Source organism: Calypte anna, chromosome 26 (assembly GCF_003957555.1).
Source record: "Calypte anna isolate BGI_N300 chromosome 26, bCalAnn1_v1.p, whole genome shotgun sequence".
Taxonomy (NCBI): domain Eukaryota; kingdom Metazoa; phylum Chordata; class Aves; order Apodiformes; family Trochilidae; genus Calypte; species Calypte anna.
Window position 1 is genome coordinate 2,001,752 of NC_044271.1, and position 22,515 is coordinate 2,024,266.

Here is a 22,515-nt window from a genome sequence, read left to right on the forward strand (position 1 = left end):
AATGATTTTTGTCTTGCACAAGCTTGCTGCTACCTGCTGGATCTTTGCTTTGCACTTCCTGTGATTTAGCAAACATTAACCTAAAGGAAAGCGTCCTTTGGACTTCAGGCTGTCCCTTTGCACCCTTGCTCTCCTCCCAGTTCCAGGCGTGGTTCTAAAATCATTGAAGGGAGAGCCCTGGGAAGCTCTGCAGAGCTGTGGGTGTGTTACTGGGTGGGTGCTGGGACACCCGTGTCCCCCCAGTGCAACCCCTCGGTGTAAAACTGACAGTGCTGGGTGGTTCTCACACCTGAGAAACTGCAGAATTTCCCCCCTGTGCACCGGTTCGTGTGGGTGACATCGGGACAAGGAGAAATTCCAGTTCCTGCTGTCCTTTAGACAGGGAGGAGCAAAGCTGTGCTGGGGGGAGGTTTGGCTTTGCTGCATCTCGGGACAAGTTTTGCTTGGGGTAAAAACCTGCATTTGGCCATGAAACTAAAAAAACAAAGCGGTAAAAAGACCCCAAGCAAAGCGGGCTTGAAAAGAGTTATTCCTAACCCGAAATAACGAAGGGTTCTTGCAAGGGTTCAACTTTTCCGGGAGAGGGGGGGATGCAGACCCCAGGGATCACTCAGGATGTTCCGTTAGTGAACTTTATTTAACCGTGACTTTGCCACCGCTTTCCCCCAGCCCAGGGAAGCCTCTTCCCGTCGGGACACGGCAGAACCGGGAATCCCCTCCAATCCCATCCCATTCCATCACATCCCCAGCGGTTCTGGCCGGGCTGCACCGCTCCTCTCCCGCCGGCAGAGGAGAGTGTTGTACCGGCGGAACCCCCCACCACCATCCGCCGCTCAACCTGGGTGCTGTGTCCGGTGTGTGTGAGGGGTGCTCGGTGTCGGTGCGGGCTGCAGGCGGTCCAGGCGGTACCGGCTCCGCACCATGCGGTCCAGCAGCTCCGGGGCGCAGTCGCGCAGCAGCAGCGGGAGGCGGGTGGGGCCGTAGCGGTAGTGGAGCTCCCGCCGCCTCAGGGCCGCCCCCCGCAGGATCTCCAGAGCGCACTGAGCGCGGGGCGCGGGGCTCACCCAGAGCAGCTCCGAGGCGGCGCGAACAGCGGTGTCTGAGGGGAGGGAAAGCGGCGTGGGGTGAGGGGAGAGCGGGCACCCGGGTACGGGGAGAGAACCCCCGAGAGAGGGAGCCTGGGGAGAGGGAGAGAGAGAGAGATGGAGGGAGCCTGGGGAGAGGGAGAGAGAGAGATGGAGGGAGACTGGGGAGAGGGACCTTGGGGAGAGAGAGAGGGACCCTGGAGAGAGGGAGAAGAAGGGGGACCCCTAGGAAGAGAAGGAGGGACCTTGGGAAGAGGGAGAGATGGAAGGATCCCTAGGGAGAGGGACCCTGGAGAGAGGGAGAGATGGAAGGATCCCCAGGGAGAGGGACCCTGGGGAGAGGGAGAGATGGAAGGATCCCCAGGGAGAGGGACCCTGGGGAGAGATGGAAGGATCCCTAGGGAGAGGGACCCTGGGGAGAGGGAGAAGGAAGAGGGAGGAGGAGGGGGACTCCTGGGGAGAGAAAAAAAGAGGAGGACCCTGGGGAAAAGAGAGAGAGGGATCCCTGGGAAGAGAGAGAAGGAGAGACACCCCCGGGAAGAGGGAGAGACACCCCAGGAAGAGGGAGAAAGAGGGGGACCCTGGAAAGAGAGGGAGAGAGAGAAGGAGAAGAAACCCTGGGAAGATGGAGAAGGAAGGGGACTGCAGGGAGAGGGAGAAAGACCCTAGGAAGAGAGGCAGAAGGAGAGGGACCCCGGGAAGAAAGGTAGGGGGACCCTGGGAAGATGGAGAAGGAGCGGGACCCCGGGATTAGGGAGGGCACAGGGCAGCGTCTCTCACAGTGAAGAAGTGGAAAGAGCAGAGCCGGGTGAAGTGTTTTGTGGAAAATGGAACAAAGAAAAAGAATAAAGGGGGAATCCAGGAGGCTACTCTGCCCAGAGGAGGGTAGATCCATGAGGATCCTTCTCTGCTGCCCCGAGCATGAGGAGTTTCTGGAACTGCCCCATGGGACATTCCTGGCATTAGGAGATGGGATCAGTAGGAGAGGAGAAGGGGTCCATGGGACATTGGTGCCTCTGTTTCATACTGGTTGGACACTGGGCTGTGCCAGCCTGTGCACAGTGCTCGGTTTTATGTAGCAAGGGGGAAAAAGTGAATTTCGAGGCTTGTTTTTGGTGGGTGAGAGGGAGGATCCCCCAGGGAGCCAAAGTGTTTTGTGCTGTGGGAGCAGCAGAGGTGAAAGGGGAGAAGTCGAGAGCAAAGGGAGTGAAGGGCACGGGGAGAAGCTGAGGGTGATGCTGGGCTCCAGGCAGATCAAGCAGCTCTGGTCTTACCAGTATCAATGAAGCCAAGGATGCAGAGAGTGATGGAAACATTAATGTTCTGAATGGTGAATTCCTGCCTCAGGGAGCTGAAAAATCCATCCAAGGCAAACTTAGTTGCAGAGTAGGGGGCCGTAAAGGGAAACCCAACTTTACCTGGACACAGAGTGAAGTTCTGTTAGAGCACAGCAAGCTGCACTGCCCAAACCTCTGCTTTGCTCTTCAACACAAAGTATTTGACCCAAAGGGATTTTACTGTTAGTGAAATGTCATCCTGGCACCTCAACAACAGCATTACAAATCTTTCTGTCATCTCCCAGCTTTTTTAAGGCCAACATCAAGTCTCAAGTCTCTGGGCAGGGTATGAGCAGCCCTCAGTAACCAGGAAACCCTCAGAGAGAGCAGATGGAGCAAAGTTTAAGCTCTTGTTTCTGGATACTGAGCTCTAATATGATCACCAGAACACCAACCAACATACCGGCTGTGAGCGGGGACATCTGGTAGTAATTTAGTTTCCTGACTTGACAAAAACTTCTTAAACAATCATGTTTTTGTGAATAGAGTGAGTCAACAACTCAATCTACAAATATTAGCAGGAACTTGACCTACCAAACGCAGATGCATGGTCAGAGATCCCATGCAGTGATTGCTGGCTGCATTTCTGTGACTCCATAAAACTGGAGGTCTGGGAGCTCTGTTGATCCTGACACCAGGCTAAGGACTTTCATTAGAGGGCTGGTCAAAAAACCCAGCTGGGGATTGCAGCAGAGAACAAAGCCATCAAAAGAATGCAAAAACCATCTAGATTTGAGGTTTTGGGGTGGGGTTTTTTTGAGTGCATTAAGCACTTATGGCTCTTTCAGGATGCCTGGTGTCTCTCCATGCTGCTTGCCTTTGAAATTTACCCCACGGGGTCTCTTGACTGAATCCCATGCCAGGTACCTTGCTCCCCACTCACCTGCCATGGATGAAACCACAACGATGCTGCCCTCGCTCTCCTTCAGCATGGGCAGAGCTGTCGTGGTCATTGCCACGTAGCTGAGGAAGTTGATCTCCAGGAGCTTTCGTACGTGCTCAATATCCCCATTGAAATAACCAAAGTAGGATGTGCCAACGTGGTTCAGGATCAGCATGTCCAGGCCTCCTGCAAGCAGAGGAGCAGGAGTTAGTGCTTGGGGGCTGAGGGCTGAGCCCCCCCTGGGAGCAGGATAGATGGAATCTAAAGAAACCAGGTTTTTGGGTCAGGGCTGTGGCCCGTTATCTCTGGAGCTATGGATAGAGTTGGGATGGTGGCTGCCAGTAAAATTTTAGTTGTGATTTATGGGGTTTTTTTCCCATTCAAACCGTGACACAAGGGAGGTCACCCTCGAGTTCTCTGTGGGCCTGGGGCAGAGGAGGCAGCGAGTGCTCCATATGGAGCTGGAATTCTGCATTTCTGCAGCCATGACCCATGGCCATGGTAGCAAGGCTGCTGCAGGCCTGATGGATGGCTTCAGCCCCCAGCAGCTGGGGGTGGTGAAATCCAGGATTGTGGCACTGGAACAGGATGTCACGAGGGCACGGAGATGAAATCCAGAGCGCAGTTCAGTCTGAGCTGGAGCGGGGCTGCACGGGAAGGGCTGGGGACAAATCTCTTCCCATCTCTCCCGCTTTTTTGAGTGGGCACGTGGCAGAGATCAGTGTGTGTGAGGAAGGGTGCAGTGTCCACCTACCCAGCAGGGTCCCTGCCTCCTTCACCACGCGCTCAGCAAAGGCCATGTCCTCCATGGTGCCGCTGATGTACCGCGCCGAGGCTGCACCCAACTCCCGGCACCGCTCCACCACCTGCACCCCAACACCAGGATCAGAACACCCCTGACCAGCCCTGCACCCCAACACCAGGATCAGAAACCCCCTGACCAGCCCTGTCACCCCAACACCAGGATCAGAACACCCCTGACCAGCCCTGCACCCCAACACCAGGATCAGAACACCCCTGACCAGCCCTGCACCCCAACAACAGGCATCAGAAACCCCCTGTCCTGCCCTGCCACCCCACCATCAGGCATCAGAAACCCCCTGCCCACCCTGCCCTAGCAGAGAGGGTGTTGTTGCTCACTGTGATGTGTCTGTCCCTGCCTTAAAACCAGCAGTTTGGAGTTTCAGGAGTATGTTTGGAGCCTTCAAAGGGAGCCTGAAAAATTCTTCCTCTGGAGGGGGGGTGTTACCCAGGGTGGTCTGGCTCTTTATCAGTGCAGTCTGTGCCTGAATTGTGGGTGGGGGGCAGCAGGAGCCCCGTGCAGCAGCACAGTGGAATGTGGGTGTGTGTGTGCTGAGGGGGCCGGTGTGTCCAGGGATGTGTGTACAGAGCTCAGCAAGTTCAAATATTGTAGTAAGTGCTCTGCAGCATGAACACATCTGCAGGAGAGGGGATTCTGTGAGTGCAGGAGCCCCGGGCAGCACCAGTGTGCATACCTGTGCACCCAGCTCTGCCTCTCTGGTGTCTGTGCCGTGGCAATCCCACGGGTGTGTGTCCGTGCATGTACCTGGGCTGTGAGAGTGGTTTGGGTGTGCAGGTGTGAGTGCTCAGCTTGCCATTTACTTTCTGCAGCTTGGCCTCTGTCCGTGCTGTGATCAGAATGTGGGCTCCCATCCGTGCCAGGTGATATGCCATCTGCTCTCCTATCCCAGTGCTGGCTCCGGTGACGATCACACGCTTCCCTTTCAGCATCTCTGAGGGACCGAGGCACAGGGATTTAATTCATCCGAACACCGTCCTTAAAATAAATAACATTAAATCCCCTGGTGCCCCCGAGAGTAAGCAGTTAACTGGAAGCTAAGTGAGCCTGCTAGTGCAGAGCATCCAGCACTGGGATGGTTCTTCCATCTGCTGGAAAAAGTTGGAGGGAGGAGCAGCTGCAGCCCCCACTGAATGCAGGGACCTGGGGACAGCGCTCCGCTCCTTCCACAGCTTTTCCCCCACAAGCCAGGATTCGACTTCCCAACACCCCAACTATTTTGTAATAAAAGCCATCTCCGAAATGCATGCTTCAGAACTTAAAATCCAACATTTAAAAGTCACATCTATATATTCTTTTGTTACACTCTGGAAAATGGAGTGTTGAGAGCCCTCGCCATCTCAGACCCCTGCCTCACCTCCTCCCTCTCTAAGCATTGCTGCGTATTGCTCCCTCCTTTGATTTTAGAGCATTAAAACAACTTTCCAGTTATCAGCCACCATGCACAGGCTCAGCCATGGTTTGGTCCAAGCTCTGCATAGTTTCTGTGCAAAACGCTCAAAGTGGCTCTTTAATATTTTTCCTTAAAGACAGATTCACTTTTAATACTTACCCGGTTTGAAATTCTCCCTCGCAGAATAAAACCAGAAGGCCAAAACCAGTCCCAAAAAGGGAATGAGAATCTTTTGCAACCAAGCCATTCCACTGTGCAGGCAGGAAATAAAGCATGAAAGAGAAAAGAGGGAAAAAATCCCTCTACAGAGCCGCTCCAAAGGGAAGCAGCAATGCCAAGCCTTTAAAACCTGTTAGCGGAGGAACGGCAACTTCCCAAGCACTGGAAAACCACGGGGGGGGTTGGATAAGTGAAGCAAACCCTTTGTGTTGCACCCCGATGGGAGCTGGCAAACCTCGGCCTAACCCAGGGTGCTGTTTGGGTTCTGCCGGGCTCTTTTCATATTTCCTGTCCTACGTTAAAATGCAGAATTTTGCACAACACCCTGGAAGAGGTGTGTCTTGCTGAGCAGCATCAAGTTTCACTTCAAGAACATCAGAGGCAGCCCTAGTGCAGGTGGTTAAACATCGGCTCCTATTCCCACTGGCACTGTAGCTGGGGGTGTGTGGAGATGCAGCCTGGGTCCAGTTCAGTCTGGGGGGTGTCAGGGGTTGCTGTGTTTTGGGGGGACCTGCAGCAGGACAGCAGCAAAGGTCCTGTGCTCCCCAGGGCATCTCTGTTCTGCACCCCGAGGCAGCTGCCTGTGCTGGGCACTGGGGGCTCTGCAGGGCCTCCCACCCCCAAACAGCCCCAAAAATGCTTTGCTGAGGTGGGGTTTATTGTGGGTTTGGGTTTGTTTTTTAACCTTTGCTTACCCCTGTGAGCAGATGAGGGAGCAGAGCCTGAGCTGAACCTGCCACTGGGAGTGCAACTGGCCCAGCACCAAGGTGTTGCTCAGACACAGGGAGGTTTGTAATGAAAGACTGTTTTCAAATGAGGGTCCTTCCTCCTGCGGTTCCTGCTCTGAAATTTGCAAGAGCTTTGTTTTTTCTTTTAAGTGACTGTGGCCTGAGGAAATAACCACATCACATCCACTAACTCCCAGGGCCAGGCAGCACACAGCAATGCCATCTCTTTTCCCAAGAGGTACAGGAGATGCTCCAGCTCTGCCTGGAGATCATCACAGAGTCCCAGACTCTGCTGGGGTGCCTGAGGCAGGGATGTGCTGTGGGAGCTTCCTGAGCTCCTGGAGCTGCCTCTGCTCAGCAGGGAAAGCTGCAGGAACAGCCTCTCTGCAGTGCAGGGATTGCACCATCACCCCATGGACATGGGCACAATTCCCTGGTGGTTCCTCTCAGACCCCTCCACCTTAGACAACCAGAAAGGATTATTTAAACAAAACTTTTTTTTTTTTTCTTCCCTATTGCAGGTTTGAAATAAGGATTATTCAGTTTAGTGACATACCTGGCTGGGCAGTGGAGCTCTGACATTGCTTCTGCTTTAGAGATATTTTTTTTTTCCCTTTTCTTTCTGCTTCAATCTCTACTTTCCCTCTGATAAGTACTAATCCCACACTTGGTCAGATAACAGGACTCTCACTCTGCCTTTTCCTGCCTCCTTTTGCTTTGAACTTGGGTCATGATCATGGGGCAAACACCTCATTCCTTGGCTGCAAGAAAAGGGACTCATTAACCTTATGGAGCTCTGGTCCTGCCGGTGTTGCTGGCAGGGGGAGAGGCTCTCTGCAGATATTGCTGTTTGTTTACTAACATGAGGATCTGCAGGAAAGCAACAACTCCAACCTTTGTGCAGCATGGGGAAGGATTCCTGCTCCTGTTTTTGCCTTGGCACAGAGGAACACAGGGCTGTGCTTGTCCTGGGGTGGTGGTGAATCAGGAGTGAAGGTTTGCTCAGGGTTTTTTGTGTGAAACGAAGTAGCTGATAGTAAAGCACGGAACTGCCGACTTTTTAGGACACAATTTCCAACTTTCTTTTAAATAAAATGTGTCTGTGCAGGAGCTGCTGGGTCTGCCCGTGCTTTGCTGCCCTTTGTTCCTGGCTTTCGGTCACCCTGTCCTGGGCTTTGCTGCTCCTCACTCCCCCTCGCAGCTTTTTCTGGGTTTGTTTCGTGGTATGCAACCTAAGAACTTGTTTCCAACCTTTTCCTGGGGGTGGGGAGTCAAGGAAGGGAGAGGTTACTGCTGAGAAGTGTTTTCTGATCCCAGCCCCAGTCCTGCTCCTGCTGAACCTTTGTCCCTGGGCAGGGGGGAGCTGGTGGGGTGAGATGGAACCCCAGGAACCCCAGGAGAGCAGCTTCTCGCTTCGGAGATGGCTTCACCCGAATTCTCCTGGATGTATCCCTGCCCTGCATGCTGCTTCTGGATCACCCTGCTCTTTGAAGCTGCGATTCTTCAAAGGGTGATGCTTGGCTCTGTGCCGAGGGCTCGGCACTGGGGAGGTTCTTCATTTAGCGCTGCCTGGAGCTCCCCGGGAGGAAGCAGAGGCGTGAAGGGAAACCTGTTGTGACACAGCCTGGCAGAGCAGAGCTGGGGGGGCTGCTGGGGAGCCCCTGCTGTGCCCCCAGCCCCACACTGCTGCAGGGAACACGTTCCAGGCTGGGGCTCAGGCAGGTTTGTGCAGGCAGCTCCAGGGACTCAAAAGCACTTGGCAGGAACTGGGATACTGCTTTTTTTTTTTTTTTTGCTTTTTGCTTTTTTTTTTTTTCCTGGTTTGAGTGATATCTGGCTTTTTTCAACCCATTATCAAATCCTTGTTAAGTACAGAGGCTTCTCTCTCTTGTCGTTCTTAGATCCTGAGGGAGAGGTGAGAGGATTGTAGGTCTGGGTTTGGTTTGATGTGGTATTTCCACTCACTGTTGGCTCCGAGAGAACACTCATGGGTTTAAGGCAAGCCTAAGGACTAAATTTAAATTTTTTCCTGTGTGACCAAGTCTGGAATGGCTGCCTTGGTATTTGGTTGTAAGTGCTGTGGCTGCTTTAAATCTTGGCTGCAATCCATGTTCCCAGTGCCCTTGGTGTTGGGTGGCAGGGGCTGATACCTTTATCTGGGCCCCTATTTTAGTCTGCAAGGTGTTGAAATATCCAGAGTCCAAACTGCAAATAGGGAGTGAGGAGGCTCTAAAGACATTTGGCTCCTGCCTGTGAAGCCATGGGCAGGGAGGGAGGAATGCTGGGTTTCAGGTGGCCTTCAGCTCCATATGATGAAAGCCTGGGCAAGGGCTCCAAGCTGAAATAAGATCTTTGAAGAGGTGTTGCAGTATGGGTACAGACAAATAGCATATCTTGTGCCAGCTGCAATTTTCCTAAGGATTTGATGCACCAGGAAAATGTCAGATTTGCAGGCTAAAGGCAGGGGAGTTCAGACAAGAGAATGACAGCAACCAACATCTGTGATGCTCAGCAGTTTGACTCACACCTTGGGCAACACGTAGATCTCTCCTGGAGTTTATCCCTCAGGAATTCAGTGTAACTGGGTCTTAAATGCTCCATATGCTGCTGCACTGCACTTGCCTGAGGTGTCCTTACAAGAATTGACTGTACCTCTTATTCCATCTGGTTGCTTGTTGGCTTATCCCTGTGATAATTGTTGTAATTACATTTTCTCTTTGCAGTTGACACATGGGCATTTGGAAGGATTCCACTCTGCTCTGATTCTAGTTCTTTTGTGGCAGCTGTATTGTCCAGGGCTTTCTGCAGTTTGTCTGGTGTTGAAACATGGACCTGGGGGGCTGGGAAGCCATGGTTTGGGGCAGAGAAGTTTGCTGAAGCCTTTTAACCTACTGCATCTTGGCAACTCTGTCATTCATGGTCGTTAAATGGATTACTAAGCCTCCGTGCACACCGAATTTATCACTGTGCTGTTTAAATAAGACTTTGTATGGTCACTGTGGTAAAATCAGCCACTAATATTTGTCTAAGCCACCACTCTGCTGAGGGTCAGGCAATCTGCTGCAGAGATGGAGGCACAGAGGCTTGGCCTTTGGGGCTGACCTTGTGGGGTGATGTGCCCCTGAGCCAGCACTGCGTCAGGAGGCAGGAGATGATCTCCAGCAGGACAGGATTTTACCAAGCTGGGTCCAGAGCCACGGGTGCAGTGTGTGGTTTAGCTGTCTAATCCCGTTAGCTGTCTTAGGAGAAGTTATTTTGATTGCCCCACAAACCTCTCTGCTTTAAGCTGGATAACTGGAGGGGAGGTGCAGGCACCATATGAGGAGAGCACTAAGGTGGTGAGAAGACAAACCTGACCCAGAAGGATTTGACTGATGTGAGGTATTCTTGAGTGCTAATTTCTTATGAAAGATTTTTTAAATGGGTGAGAGTCCTCTGAGGGGTCTGGCACTGCCCAGGGTACAGCCCTGAATCTTGGACTCCTGTTTCTGCACCCTCCAGGCTGACCATGACATGTCTCTCCATGCTTCAGTTTTTCCACTTGTGACACCACAATCCTGGTACTTAATACTATTCTGCACTATTAGGTGTCTGTGATGGGGTTGCAGAGGATCCCAGGAAAGGCAGAAGATTTCTTTCAAGTGTTTTTTTAGCCGTGCATGGTAGAGGGTTGCTGGATGATGGACAGGGCTTATTTTAAACAGTTTGGGCACATGTGTCCCTGGCAGACACGAATCTGTGCCATTAAACTCGGATAACCCCATGAAACACAATCCCACGGAAGTTCAACCCACCTCCAGCTGAGGGCATGTGTCTTGTCCCTCATATGACACAAACCACTGCCTCCTCCCCACACGTTGGCCAGTTTGGGACTAAAGGGAAAGGCCACCCCCTGGCTTCAAGGGCAATGTCCCCCAGGGGGGCTTTACCGGGGTGTGCGGCCACCCCCCAACTGCAGCCACCCCCCAACCATTTCCCTCAGAGAAGTCCGAGGGGCAAATGAACCCTCTTTGCCTGTGTGCAAGAGAAGAGTTTGAAATGAATGAAGCTGGAGAGCACTGGTACCGTATAAAATATTTATTGATGTTGTAAAATGCGTCTGTAATAAAAATAAGAAACCATGCTGTGCGTCGTGCACAGTTTTATACCAACAAAAGGTATTTTTTCCCCCACTGCTGCACAGCAGCAAATAAAACCCTCCACTTCTTTCAAGTCTTGTGCTTGCGGCCTCCTCCTTCAGCCAACCCCAACTCTTCGTGCTGGAACCACCACGGGGTAGGACAGGGCAGAGTCTCTGGTGCTCAGCAGGAGCCTCTGCAGCCTCGGAGCTCTCAGCACCCGTACTGCCTGCTCACCAGGGCCCTCTGCACCGCTGCTGGCTGCTTGCTCTTATCCAAGATCAAATCCTCCTGTGTCTGGGGAAGCCTTTGCCCTCCTGTAGAGGAAGGTTTGTTCTCCTCCTCCTCTAGCACCCCTTGGGAGGTGAAAGGACTGCACACTGTCTCCACCAGGCCAATAACCACCCCGAAGAAAGCCAGCACGCTGCCCAGCATGTACAGCTTGACCATTTTCCTGTTGGGCTTCTGGCTGAGCATTTCTTTGGCAAAGGGGATCAGCTCGTGCACGGTTTCCATCTCTTTTGCAGCAGATGTGGAAGATCTCAGCTCTACGAGAGAAAAGAGAGGGACAAGTACATTAGTTAAATCCATTGGCTTTTTCCTCTATTGATCAGAACTCTCCAGGCAGCCCAACCACCCACAGACAACCCACCCCCCTCATCTTTGCTTTTTTGGGGATGTTTTCCTGAAGGCTCATTTTAGGACCCCCTCACCCAAGCCCTCTGCCCCCCGGGCTGTGGCAAGAGGGGGAAAATCCAGCCAGACCCCTCTCGGAGTGTCCCCGCTTTTTGCAGGGCATCCCCGCATCCTCCCGCGAATCCCCGCATCCCTCCCGCGCTTCTCCCCGTCGCTGTCCCTTACCCAGCGCTGGTGGCTGCTGCGGGGCCGGGGAGGTGCGGTGAGCACTGCGGTGTAGATCTCTGCGGGGCTGGCGGGGGCTGTGCCGCTGGGTTTGGGCTCCGCTCCGCTCGCAGCTGCTGCCCGACGCGATCGCCTCCCCCTTTTATCGCCGGCGGGGCGGGCGGGACCGGGCCGGGGGGGCCGGGCCGGGGGAGGGATGCTCTGAACACGCTGCCAGCACGGGCCGCCCCTCCGCCTTGGCAGCTCCTGCCCTCAATCCGGCCAGGCTAAAAAAAAAACCCACTTTTTTTTTTTTTTTTTTTTTCCCCTCCTAAAACTTGTTAATGTTCGCCACAAGAAAAAAAAAAAAAAAAATCCTGCAGTCCGATTTCCGAGCCAGAAATGTCATGGACAACCAGCAATGCAGCTCCAGGGCTGGTTCAGTAAGAAAAGTGCTCAAGAGATTATCAGGAGCTTTGCTGAGCTCGAGTGTGAGGGAGAAGAGGGTCTGTGGCCACAGCCCCTGGCACACTGGTGGTTGGATTTGTCCGAACTCCAGGAGAGCAGATTTTTTTACTTATTTACTCTTGTAAGTAAAAAAAAAAAAAAAAAGCCTCTGCAAAGCATGCAGAGGTGTTACCCAGGGTGTGGAGATGTTTCTGCGGGTTTCTATAGGTGGCTCCTGGCAGAGGGAACCCGTAGAAAGCAGACAGGTGTAGTGTGTAGCACCTGGATTTCTTACAAATAGGAGAATAACTGGAAAATCCTAAATTCTGAAAATTACAGGCAACCTGTTTAGACCCTGTTTTCACTTCTGCACTTGATGCTGAAACTCTGTAGCACCCCGGTGTAAGCGTCACCCCTTGTGATTCACGTGAAGGACAGAATATTGCCTTTTGGGGGAAAAAGAGAAGGCAGCACTGTCACCCTTCTCCCCAGGCTTGCTGCCCAGGAGCCTTGCATCAGGGACATCCCCTGGGTTGCATCATCCCCTGGGGGCTCTGTCGGATCCTGCCCTGCCTGGGGAACCATATAGATCCTGCTGACCTCAGGGGAGCTGCTAAAGCCACGAGTTGTTTGGATTGACAACTTGTGATTTCACAGAGTATTGTCTGGACGTGATGCTGCTCATCTGATCCCTACGGGCCAGGTGATCTTTAAGGTCTTTTCTAACCCAAACCATTCTCTGGTTTCTCTAATTAAAACCAGCCTAAATTAACTCCCCTGCACACAGCTTGGCTTTCCTGTGTGTGGGCACGGGCCAGAATGCCTCGGGAAGGGTCGTGATGCTTACATTGTTTTGGGTTTTAGTTTTGGTTTGGTTTGGTTTTTTCTTCTCCCCTCTTCCTGGCTGAGCTCTGCCGTGGGTAAATGTGGAGCAGTGACTCAGCCCTCGCTCCTGCCACCCTGCACGTCCCTGGGAGGATGCTGGAGGCGTTTTCCCCCCCTCCAGCACCCAGGAGGGCGTTCACAGAGAGCTCCGGGGAAACTGCCGAGGAAAACTTTATTTTTTTTTTTATTTCAAGTTTTGAATGTGCTTAGGAAATTGTATTGCAAGACTGGCTGTAAAAATTGCTAAAGACTCGCCTATCCTCCGCAGTGTCTGGGTTCTTCCCCTTCCAATAAAAGGTCCTTATCTTCCTTGCCAACTTGGCAGCAAAGGTTGCAGCTGATTCCTGCATCCCAGCTATTTTATTTTATTTTTTTTTTCGCCTCTGCAACGCTTTGAAAAATGAGCATTGCAGGACAGATAGCTGGAGGAGACAGCACTCAGACAGGGAAAGTTCAAGGTCACCACAGCTCCAGCCAGGGCCTCCTGCATGGGGAGGCTGCCGGGTCCTCTCCTCCGAACCTCCCAGCCCCGGGGCTCCGTGAGTGGCTCCGGCCCAGACCCGGGGAGCAGCAGAGCCCCCGCACTGCGCAATCTCCGAAACAAAGGTCACCGGGAAGTGTTGGAATTGTGACATTTTGCCTAAAAAAAAATAATTATAAAAAAAAAAAAAGTGGTGTGGTTTTGTTTTTTAGGCAGGGCTCTCTTTGCCTCCTGAATCTTCTATGTGAAGTCTCTCGGCCAGCCTGAGGGATAGGATGGGCACTTTGTTATTATTTTTATTCTTTTATTATTTTTTATTCCTTAGCTATAGCTGGAGATGTCTGTACATCCCAGAGTACTAAGAGGTGGAGCTGTAGTGAGAACACAGAGCCCAGGATAATTCTGAGGGTTAGCCAAACAGCTGATAACATCTGTGACAAACACCCTTCAGAGCAGCACTCAGATTGTGTTGATTTAATCAAATAATATTTAATTCAATTTTCTCTTACGTTCGAGTAGCAAAGCCTGTGCAAGCTCTTTGTGTGGACATTTAAATTGGATTAAGAGTGGGTAAAAAGATTAATGAATAACACTAAATTAGACTAATTTTAGCTGTTCCTAATCTTATTTAAGAGAGTCTGCACAAGGAGGTTGTCAGGTTTAATTGCAGCTCTGGTTAAAACCGGGCTTTGGAGCTGGGGAAACTGCCTGAGTTTAACGTCATCTGGATGCAGAGCCTGAGCTGGCAAGGCAGGAGAGCTCCTGAGGCTTCACCTGAGTATTGCTCAGGGAGATGATGCTCCCCTGCTCACTTCTCTCAGCCCAAGCTGCTTCCAGATTGCTTTGGAGGGTGCAGGCAAAGCCCCGGTGCTGCCAGGGATGTCCTGGGGATGGGGGACCAGAGCTCTGCCCTTGCTGGGGTGACTGCTGGAGCTGTGAGCGTGTGGCAGGGCTGCAGAGGGGGTCAGCTCCTCACAGGTGGCTCAGCTCCTGTTTCAGCTGCATCCCTTGGCTGTCACACAGCTCCCTGCTGCCATGGGGCCACATCCCTGGCAGGCGCTGGGCACGCTGTGGGTGCGTGCTGGCAGCTCCAGGGGAGAGCTCGTGAGAGGGGCTGGAAGGGAAAATACCACTGCAAAAGGATCAGTCCCTGCTGCCAGAGCATCCCCAAGATGGCTTTGGGACAGTAGGGCTGCTCCGGCCCAAAATGCACGAGTAGAACAGGGCTATAAAAAGAAAAGGAAACCCTAAAGCTCAGCAGACCGTGTTAGGGGCTTGTCCTGACTAGAAATGAATAAAACAGCAAAACCTTGGGTTTGTTGCTTCCCTTGCAGAGAGTGCTGTGTGGGCACAGAGCAGGGGCTGTGATGGGCAGAGCAAAGGGGGTGAAGGTGCAGTGTGAGATGGCCCCAGGGCTTGGCCATGGTCACCTGGGCAGCCTGTGGCAGTGACAGTCCCTCCTGGATTGGAACAGCCACAGGACTTGGGAGTTTAGTGCCACACTGAGCAGATCCATTCCCACCAGCCTGGGATGTGGCTTTGGGTTTTCCCAGAGTTGTGGAGAGGATTTTGAGACAAAACTCCAAGCTGACCTCTGCCTCCTGGTGCCATTTCCCATAATTTGGCACAGCATCACCCCAGCGGGTCTGGGCAGGAGCAGTGCAGAGGTAGAGGGTTTGTTGCCTCATCTTCCACATGTCCAGGTGTGGACAAGGGTCGGGTGCTGCTGGACTTTGTGACAAGCAGGAGCTCAGGGACACAGGGCTGTGCTCACCCTCTCCATGCTGCCCAGGAGGGGACCAAAGATGGGGCCAAGCTCTTGTGATTTCCCCTGCCAGGATCAGAACCCTGCAGAATGAGTCTTTGTCTCAATTCCAGCAGGCTGCAGGAGGAGCTGGCAATGAGGAATGGAAAGTAGAATGATCTGCATTTCATTTACCACTTGTGGTGTCAAACAGGGATCTGGCTTAATGGGGGCTCCTAAAAAAACCATTCATTGGAATTTCCTGTGGTAGCTGGAGGCAGGGCTGCTGTGCCAAGAGGCAGCAGGAGCCCAGAGACCCCTCCCTGCTCCATCACCTGGCCTGGAAAAGCCAAAATCTGCCGAATGCATTTGTAATGAAGGCTTTTCCTCCTTTTAGAAAACAGGCACATGACAGAAATAAAGATGTTCCTTTGCAAGGGTAATTTTATCAGCCCTCCCAGTGGAAAGCAGGCAGGCTTCCCAGCCCTGGCCCTGCCAGCTTTGCTGCTGTCCCTGAGTGGGCAGTGGGTGCCAGGCTGTGCTTGAGCTGGAACCTACACCTCGTGCACTGTTTCCAAAGGAAAACTGTTCCTGAGCTGTTCCTGAGCTGTTCCTGAGCTGTTCCTGCCTGTACCTACTCTTGGATTTGGGGCAACTTCTGTGCAGGGTCCAGTTGCCCTCTGGCTTGTGGCCAGTTGGTAGCAGGGCAGCAGAGGCTGAGCCAAGGGGCACTGCCCTCTGGAGCCAGCTCCTGGGCTAATGGGAATTTAAACCTAAACTAGGTCAGCTGCTTTTTTTGGGTCAAAGTTTTATTTGCTTTCAGTGCAGGTTTAGGGTTTTCAGAACAAGAATTGGAATTTCATTAGAAAGCCATGGAATGCTTTTAAAAGAAAAGACTCATCCCGGTTCTGGGAAGCCAGGTGGGAACTGGGATTCCAGGCTCTGGACTCTGCCCTCCCCCGCTCAACCTCACTAAGCCAATCACCCCTCTGGCCTGATTTTTCCATTTGTATTTTCCATTTCCAGCTGCCCATAGAGTAAACGTGCTTCCAGGAGCTGTGTTTCAGGCATTTATTAATCCTTCAATGAAAAACATAACAGCAGAATTGATTATTGTTTAATGTCGATATTCTCAAGCTATCAAATCATACTCAATTAACATCCTTCTTCCTTAATGGAGGTTTTAGGTTTCAAGAGATTAAGCATTCTTGCACAGTGCTCTGCTCCTGATTCCCAGTTACCTTTGTGCTCCTCAGCTCCAGAGAGAGTAATTAAAACCCAACCAAAGGCGGTCGTTCTAGCCTGCTGCTGCTGTTGGCACTCAGCAATCAAATCCAGAGCTGCTGAACTGGGATGATGTCCTGGGAAAAGCTTCCCAAGGCGTAAATAAATCCTCTGTGCCTTTAATCCCACCAGAAAGTGAATGTCAGGTCAGAAGAAGGAAGACAAAGCTCCTCTTGCAGGACTCACAACCACTTCACCTCCAGCTGCCACCACCTGAGCGTGACCCTCACTGAGCTCCCTCGGATGCAGCAGCACCTGGGAGCTGCCCAGGGGTGACAAACCCCTGGTACCACCTCCCAGGGCCACTTGTTCTCCTCTGTCCCTGACATTGGAGCCTGGGAAGAGTGTGGGGACACCAGGCACTGGCTGCTTGTTGGCCTAAAAAAGCAGAGGCTTGGCAGGTATCGACCATTGCAGAACAAGAGCTTGTGACACAGTGTGACACGCGTGTCCCCAGCTGGCAGGGGGACCTTCTGCATCCTTCTGTGAGAAGATGAGCTTTGTTTTACAGCTGACTGGGATGCATTTACCTTCTTAATGCTGTGACTTCTTTCCAGCTGAACCTCCAAACCAAACCTGCAGCATCTTCCTTGGTTGTTGTCTGTGTGGAGGGGAGAAGGTCCTGTCCTGTCCCCTCCTTCCCACCGTGTGAGGGCACAACGTGGAGCTGTTCTGCCTCTGATGAGCACCTCTGGGGCAGGACAGAGAAGCTGCTGAGCAGATCTCACATGTGCTCTGCAGGCAGGAGCTGGAATTATCCTGCCCACACAGATGTCACCGGGTGTGACGAGGCAGCAGCTCCACGACGGTGCCGTGGGGAGTGGGAACATCTCATCCTGGAGGTGATCCTTCCAGCTGTGTTCTCTACCACCACCCTAGGGCAGGGGATGTCCCATGACTCAGAGCACAGTTTCCTGCAGGAGTGAGTTTTATTTGTCTTCCAGGGATTGTCCCACCCAGCCCTCTGAGGCTTGTGGACACAGCTCAGGCACAGGTGATGCAGCTGAGCTGAAAAGGTGCTGGGAGCCCTGAGAGCATCTCTCTTGTTCCTCCTGATGATCACAGAGGATTGCTCCAATAGTTATTATTTTTCTGTAGTGCATTTTTGCTGTTCCATCTTCTCCACATTTAGCCAGCCCTGCTCTCTGGATGTCTACCAATCCATAATGCATCTTCACACACTGGTGCTCAGGACAGTGCTGCCATCTGTGCACAGTGACATGGGCAGGGGACAGCCTGGAGTGGCATTTGAGCCACTGTGGATTTGCAGTAGATATTCTGTAAGTGAGACTGTTCCCTGCTTTTGTTCTTGTTTGGACTTGCAGGGCCTGAACCTCCAGGTGATGGTTACCTCACCCTGTGGAGTCGCTGGGGCAGGAGGAAAGGATGGATCAAGGTGTTTGGGATAATGAATCCAAAGAGCTCAGAGCCTGTGTCTGAGGTAGCACTTTCCAGTCCTGCCCTTGTCTGTGTGGCAGGATCCTGGGCTTTCAGTCATTCAGGTGAGGAGTCATCCCAGAGGGCTCTGCAGGGATGGGTTTGGCAGCTCAGGGCACATCTCATCCCTCTCCTTCACTGTAAAACCTTCCAGTGCTGCTTCTCACTTCCTTTCTTGCTGCCAGCTGAGACAGGGAGGAGGCAGGAGGAATGTGGTGTTACAGGGTGAGGGCTGGCACACCCAGCACCACGGCCCTGCCCGTCTTTCACCCACTGTAGCCTCGGGGACTGGATTTTTTTCCAGCTCTGCCTGTGCCCTTTCTCTGAGCTCCTGCTCCTCAGCTCTCCTGTGTCCGTGTCTCCCAGCCTGGGGATGAGGAGGGAGCTCACCCACAAAGCATCAGGAGCAAAGGCACAGCACTGCTGAGCCCCTGGCCAGTGCAGGGCAGGATGTGGGTTCGGGGGGCATTTCAGTGTCACCTACTTGTGTCATTCTGCTCATAGAGCCCAGCCACGGAGCTTGAGGGCACCTGCAGCCTGAGGTGTGATATATATGAATGCACAGTGACTGTAACTCACTCCAACATCCCTATCAAGGCTTTAAATGAACAGTTAACTGAAATCATCATGTTTAGGTGCTGATAGTGGTGCCGAGTGTCACCCTGGTGCACAGAACCTGTCTGAGAGGGTGGGCAGAGGTTCAGGTACCTTGCCGTGATGCTGAGTTGTGGAGCTACTCTGGAAGGGACCAGTTTCAAGGTAACCTGTCCCAGGGGTAACCAGCCCAACCCCAGGGAGCTGGGGGTTATCTCCAGGTGGGTTTGCACTCTCTGCTTACCCGGGGGTCAGGTTGCTGTCATCCTCCAGAGAGACTTCTGCCTGAGCTGTGCTGTGGGGTGTGGGTGTCTGGAGATCCCTGAATCACTCCCTGATCATCGCTGCACCCACAGGCTCCGGGTGCTCTCCCAGGTGAGGCAGCAGCTTCCTATTAAATCCGGGAGAGGAGGGAGCTGGGGCTCAGAGGCTCCTGCAGCCACAGATCGGGTGGCACAGGGGGAAGAAGAGAGCCCCGGGCGAGGGGACACGGCGGGGACAGTGCTGTGGCAGGAGGTGAGGTTTCTGGGCTGTGCCGGTGGGTTCCTTCCCCTGGGTTCCCACAGGGCTTTTCCTCAGCAGACAAAGCTCCTGCAGACGTTTTGTTTTTTTTTTACGGGTTTCTCCTTCCTGCAGAACAAACCCTGGGGCCACCTGGAAAGTTTCGGTCTGGAGACACGGGGCAGAGGGTGGGAGTGGGAAGGGGCAGCCGAGTCCTGGGGTGTGCGTGGGGTGAAGGCTCCTCCGGGCATCACTTCCACTGGTGCTGTGTCTGTGGTTCAGCCCAGCCACAGGAGATCCAAAGGTGGTGCCTGGGGAAGAGGGCAATCTCCTAGGAGTCTTCAGGAGAACCCTGCGTGTGCTCCAGGAGGTAGATGAGAAGCTGGGATTCTCTGTACATTCAAAACAAACAAACAAACATTCTCAGCATCTGATTTTCTTCATTATTCTTCACTTGCTGCCCACGTTGTTCTGTTGCAGATCAATTCAAATTGCCTCCCCATCAACAAAGAAGAACTGTGAAGGACCTGGGCTGAGCTCTGGGCTGGCATTTTGTGTTCACGTTGCTCATGCTGCACATTCCTCCCTAGGTGTGTCCTCGGTGGGATGGATCCTGGCTGCCAGCGTTGGCCCTGGGTGTTGTTTGTACTCCTGGGTAAGGCTCTCACCCTGCAGTGCTCCGGGGGGGTGTGGGAGAAGCTGGCTAAATAGAAATGCTACTGATGTAAGCTTGGTGTTACTGGCAGCACCTGGGAGATGTATTTGTTCATAAACTGGTGGCTGGCAAAGGGCTGCTGTGTCCTGAGCAATGGGCTTAGGGGTGGCTGAGTAGGGAAAGGGGGGACTCTGGGCAGGGCTGCTCTGTGGGGTGGGAACTGAGCATTCCTCTGGCCCAAACACCGGGGTAGTGGCAAAGGAGAGTTTCAGAAATAACTGCTAGTCCAAAGCACTTTAAAAAGTACCTTTTCTTACTGAAAATGACAGTCAAGATACGCTTTTTGGCATAGGCACTTTGGAGGTTTGTCCCAAAGATGACCTTGTAGTTGGTTGTAGAAAGGAGCAGACATGGGGACTAATGTCTGTGTGCCACCCCAACACAACCCCAAGCCCTGTTTTCCTACCATTCCAGCTGTCCCATGGGTGCTTGGTGCCCAGAGACCCTGCCCCCAGGGACCCTGCTACCCCCCTGCTGGAGACCTCCTGCTGGGAAGAGCCCATCTCCTGAGAGCATCCTCCACCTGTGGCCTCACCAAACCTGAGACCTACTGCACACCCCACAGAGAGGTAGGGTCACCCCAGGGATGCTGCTGTCTGTTCCCATCCTATCCACAGGGATGCTGCTGTCTGTTCCCATCCCATCCACAGGGATGCTGATGTCTGTTCCCATCCTATCCACAGGGATGTTGGTGTCTGTTCCCATCCTTCTGCCCCTTCTGCAGGGATGAGCTGAATGTATTTCAGTTTTTCATCAGCCACGCTGGGTCTGTGGTCCTTCCCCAAGCCCTGGGAGCTCCTCCATCCCTGGGGCAGGGAAGAGAGCAAACAGGGAGGCAGGGAAAAGGCAGCAAAGAGAAAGCTGGGTGTGAAGCTTTCGCATCCCAAATATCCCAAGCTTTCTTATCTCCCAGCTTTTTAGTGACAGACTGAGCTTGTATTTCACTTGTGAAAAAGCAGAACGTTTCAAGTCTTTCACAAAGACTTGGAAAATCTTCTGAACAGAGCTACTGTTTTTAATTCTGGTTGTGTAGGGGCAGGAGATGGTGGGAATAAGGAAATGCTTCAGCCAGCTCCAGGTTCCCAGGCTCCAAAGCTGCCACCAGCTCAGAACAAGAGGTTATGGATAAGTCTGCCTGAGCACAAAGCTGAAAGCACTGCAGGGGTCATGTCCCTGATGTGAGCACTTCCTAAAAGCTTTTCTTTTTCCATCTGGCAAGGTTAACCCTGTACCTGCTGTAGGAGGAACTCAAAAGAGAGAGAGTTCAACGTGGAGAGGCCAAAAGGGTCTTGGGAGAGATGCTTTAGAGGAAAGGGAATGGCTGAGCTCTGGTGAGGCAATGTTTTCTGCAGGGAAATCCCACTCCAGTCAGTCAGTCTTTGGTTTTAATCCCTCTTTAAGCTGAAGGACAAGACATGGCAGTCAGTGCTTGTGTTACTGAGCCAGAGTTCTCTGTGCTGGGGAGATTTTTGCTCCTCTGTGGGCTCAGGGAGGGCTGTTGGTTGGTGTGAAACTGAGGCAGCTCCCTGACCCAGGTGGTGTGAGCATCACGAGTCCCAGGGTTAAACATACAACAATTAATTAACAGTGGTTTGTTAAGTTGGATTCTCTAATTCTAGCTTTGAGAGTGGGATCTTTGCTTCCTTACAGATATCTGATCCCTTCCTGAAATGGGAGAGGCATTGTTACTGTTAGCAGATTCCTCCAAGACCTTTTCTTCCGTTCTGCAACTGAAGTAGCTAAGGAAAGTTATGACTCTACCAGCTCCTATCTGTGCAGGAACAATCCCTGTGTGATGAGCATTTCCTAATTTTTTTTCCTTCCCTTTTTCTGCTTCTCTAATTTAAGCAAAAATTAATCCCCAGAACTCTAATTTTCCCTATTCCCAACCCAGAAAAAGTCAGCACAGTTCATTTATTGGAGCTTTTTTTTTTTTTTTTTTTCCATTTTGGTTACAAATCGTGCTCTTGTTTCGCTGCCAAATGGGTACAAATTTGGAACCTGTTTTGCAATCTCAGCAGAGGGCATGGGAGGAGGGGTTGCTCTCTGGCTGGGGGTGCCCTGGTGCCAGCTGGCAGGCACACACTGTCTGGCCCTGCTGCCAGCCCCAGGGTGCTCTTGTGCAATTCTGGTGGGTCACTTGCTGTGAGCATCGATTTCAGCCCCTTTTCCATTGTCAGTTCCAGCTCCAAATCCCTCTAACCTTTATACCTTGCACCACTGATTGCTCCATGCCTTGGCGGTGGGCTCAGAGCAGAGGAGTCCATAAGGGACACTTCAGAGTTGCCATTTATAGCAGAGAGGGACTGCAGGGATGATGAGAGAAGTGCTGGGGGGTGGGAAGCAGGCAGACCAATGGCCTGGCCTGGCAATCACTTAGTGCTGAGGAAATGGCTGCTGGAGACAGCAGGGAGAGCAGAGGCAAGAGGGAAACTGGAAATAATAATAATAATTGAGCAGGGCACCCCAGACCCCCTGCACATCACTGTGAAACCTTTCACCAGAGAAAAGGCAAGAGAGGAAGGGAGTTGGGTGTCCTTGTGTTTCTGCTCTGCTCCCCTCATCCTACAGCTTCTGTTGTGGTTATTGTGTGAGTCCCCATTCTCCAGCCCAGGGACACTTTGGGTATGGAAATGTTGGCCTGAAGTCAAGGACCCAGATTTTCTGCTTTCTCCCCTCTGTTTTTGATGGGCACTCGGTGGATGTAAACACCAAAGTCACTGTTATCACCCCCTGTGCTGTGGTGACATGGGGACATCCAGATGGGAATTGAGAGGTACCAAAGAATTCCAGTCCCTCCTGGAGCTGGTGGGAGGGAGCTGGATGAGCAGGAAAGGTCCTGGTGTGGATGAGGGTTTGGCAGCTGCCTGGCATCCCTGCCTGGGGTGGCTCAGCTCTGATTTGTCTTTGGCTGCTTCCAAAACTGCAGAAGGAAGGGGATAATGCCTGTGTCTGCCTCTTGCTGCTGTTTGATGTCACATCTTCTTGCCCACCTGGACAGGTT

At 52.5% G+C, this 22,515-nt stretch overlaps 3 protein-coding genes across 6 annotated transcripts in view; 1 reads left to right on the plus strand and 2 right to left on the minus strand.

Annotated features, from left to right (window-relative positions):
• Position 1: 1 nt before the first annotated feature.
• On the minus strand, positions 2-6,007 carry LOC103525631 (corticosteroid 11-beta-dehydrogenase isozyme 1). The gene is made up of 7 exons (XM_008490593.2): positions 5,678-6,007; positions 4,929-5,059; positions 4,060-4,171; positions 3,306-3,491; positions 2,360-2,503; positions 839-1,099; positions 2-80 (listed from the first exon to the last, which is right to left on the minus strand). Exons 1-7 carry the CDS (start codon positions 5,763-5,765, stop codon positions 76-78), a joined length of 927 nt encoding a protein of 308 aa, XP_008488815.1. The 5' UTR covers positions 5,766-6,007; the 3' UTR covers positions 2-75.
• Positions 6,008-10,527: 4,520 nt separating this feature from the next.
• On the minus strand, positions 10,528-11,575 carry G0S2 (G0/G1 switch 2). 2 transcript variants are annotated; one of them, XM_030465452.1, is made up of 2 exons: positions 11,451-11,575; positions 10,528-11,136 (listed from the first exon to the last, which is right to left on the minus strand). In XM_030465452.1, the coding sequence occupies exon 2, from the start codon at positions 11,097-11,099 to the stop codon at positions 10,797-10,799; it is 303 nt and encodes a 100-aa protein (XP_030321312.1). In that variant the 5' UTR covers positions 11,100-11,136; positions 11,451-11,575; the 3' UTR covers positions 10,528-10,796. The 2 variants fall into 2 exon arrangements, with proteins under 2 accessions (XP_030321312.1, XP_008488816.1); XM_008490594.2 differs by having other exon boundaries at positions 10,528-11,131; positions 11,445-11,574.
• A 956-nt stretch (positions 11,576-12,531) lies between these two features.
• Positions 12,532-22,515, plus strand: part of LAMB3 (laminin subunit beta 3) — a 28,042-nt gene continuing 18,058 nt past the window's right edge. For 2 of the 3 annotated variants that reach the window (XM_030465606.1, XM_030465608.1), the window contains exons 1-3: positions 18,650-18,811; positions 19,387-19,451; positions 19,926-20,080. In XM_030465606.1, the coding sequence (XP_030321466.1) occupies positions 19,403-19,451; positions 19,926-20,080 (204 nt within the window). In that variant the 5' untranslated portion in view covers positions 18,650-18,811; positions 19,387-19,402. Of the gene's footprint in view, positions 12,574-17,589; positions 17,706-18,336; positions 18,461-18,568; positions 18,812-19,386; positions 19,452-19,925; positions 20,081-22,515 lie in introns of those variants that run through there. The other variant, XM_030465607.1, reaches the window with a different exon arrangement.

Excerpts from the sequence above, each read along its gene's own strand:
- LOC103525631 (XM_008490593.2), bottom strand. The coding sequence starts at position 5,765 with ATGGCTTGGTTGCAAAAGATTCTCATTCCCTTTTTGGGACTGGTTTTG. Across the intron at positions 5,060-5,677 it reads GAGGGAGAATTTCAAACCGG|AGATGCTGAAAGGGAAGCGT; the intron begins GTAAGTATTAAA and ends TCGGTCCCTCAG. Across the intron at positions 4,172-4,928 it reads CAGAGGCCAAGCTGCAGAAA|GTGGTGGAGCGGTGCCGGGA; the intron begins GTAAATGGCAAG and ends GTTGGGGTGCAG.
- G0S2 (XM_030465452.1), bottom strand. The coding sequence starts at position 11,099 with ATGGAAACCGTGCACGAGCTGATCCCCTTTGCCAAAGAAATGCTCAGC.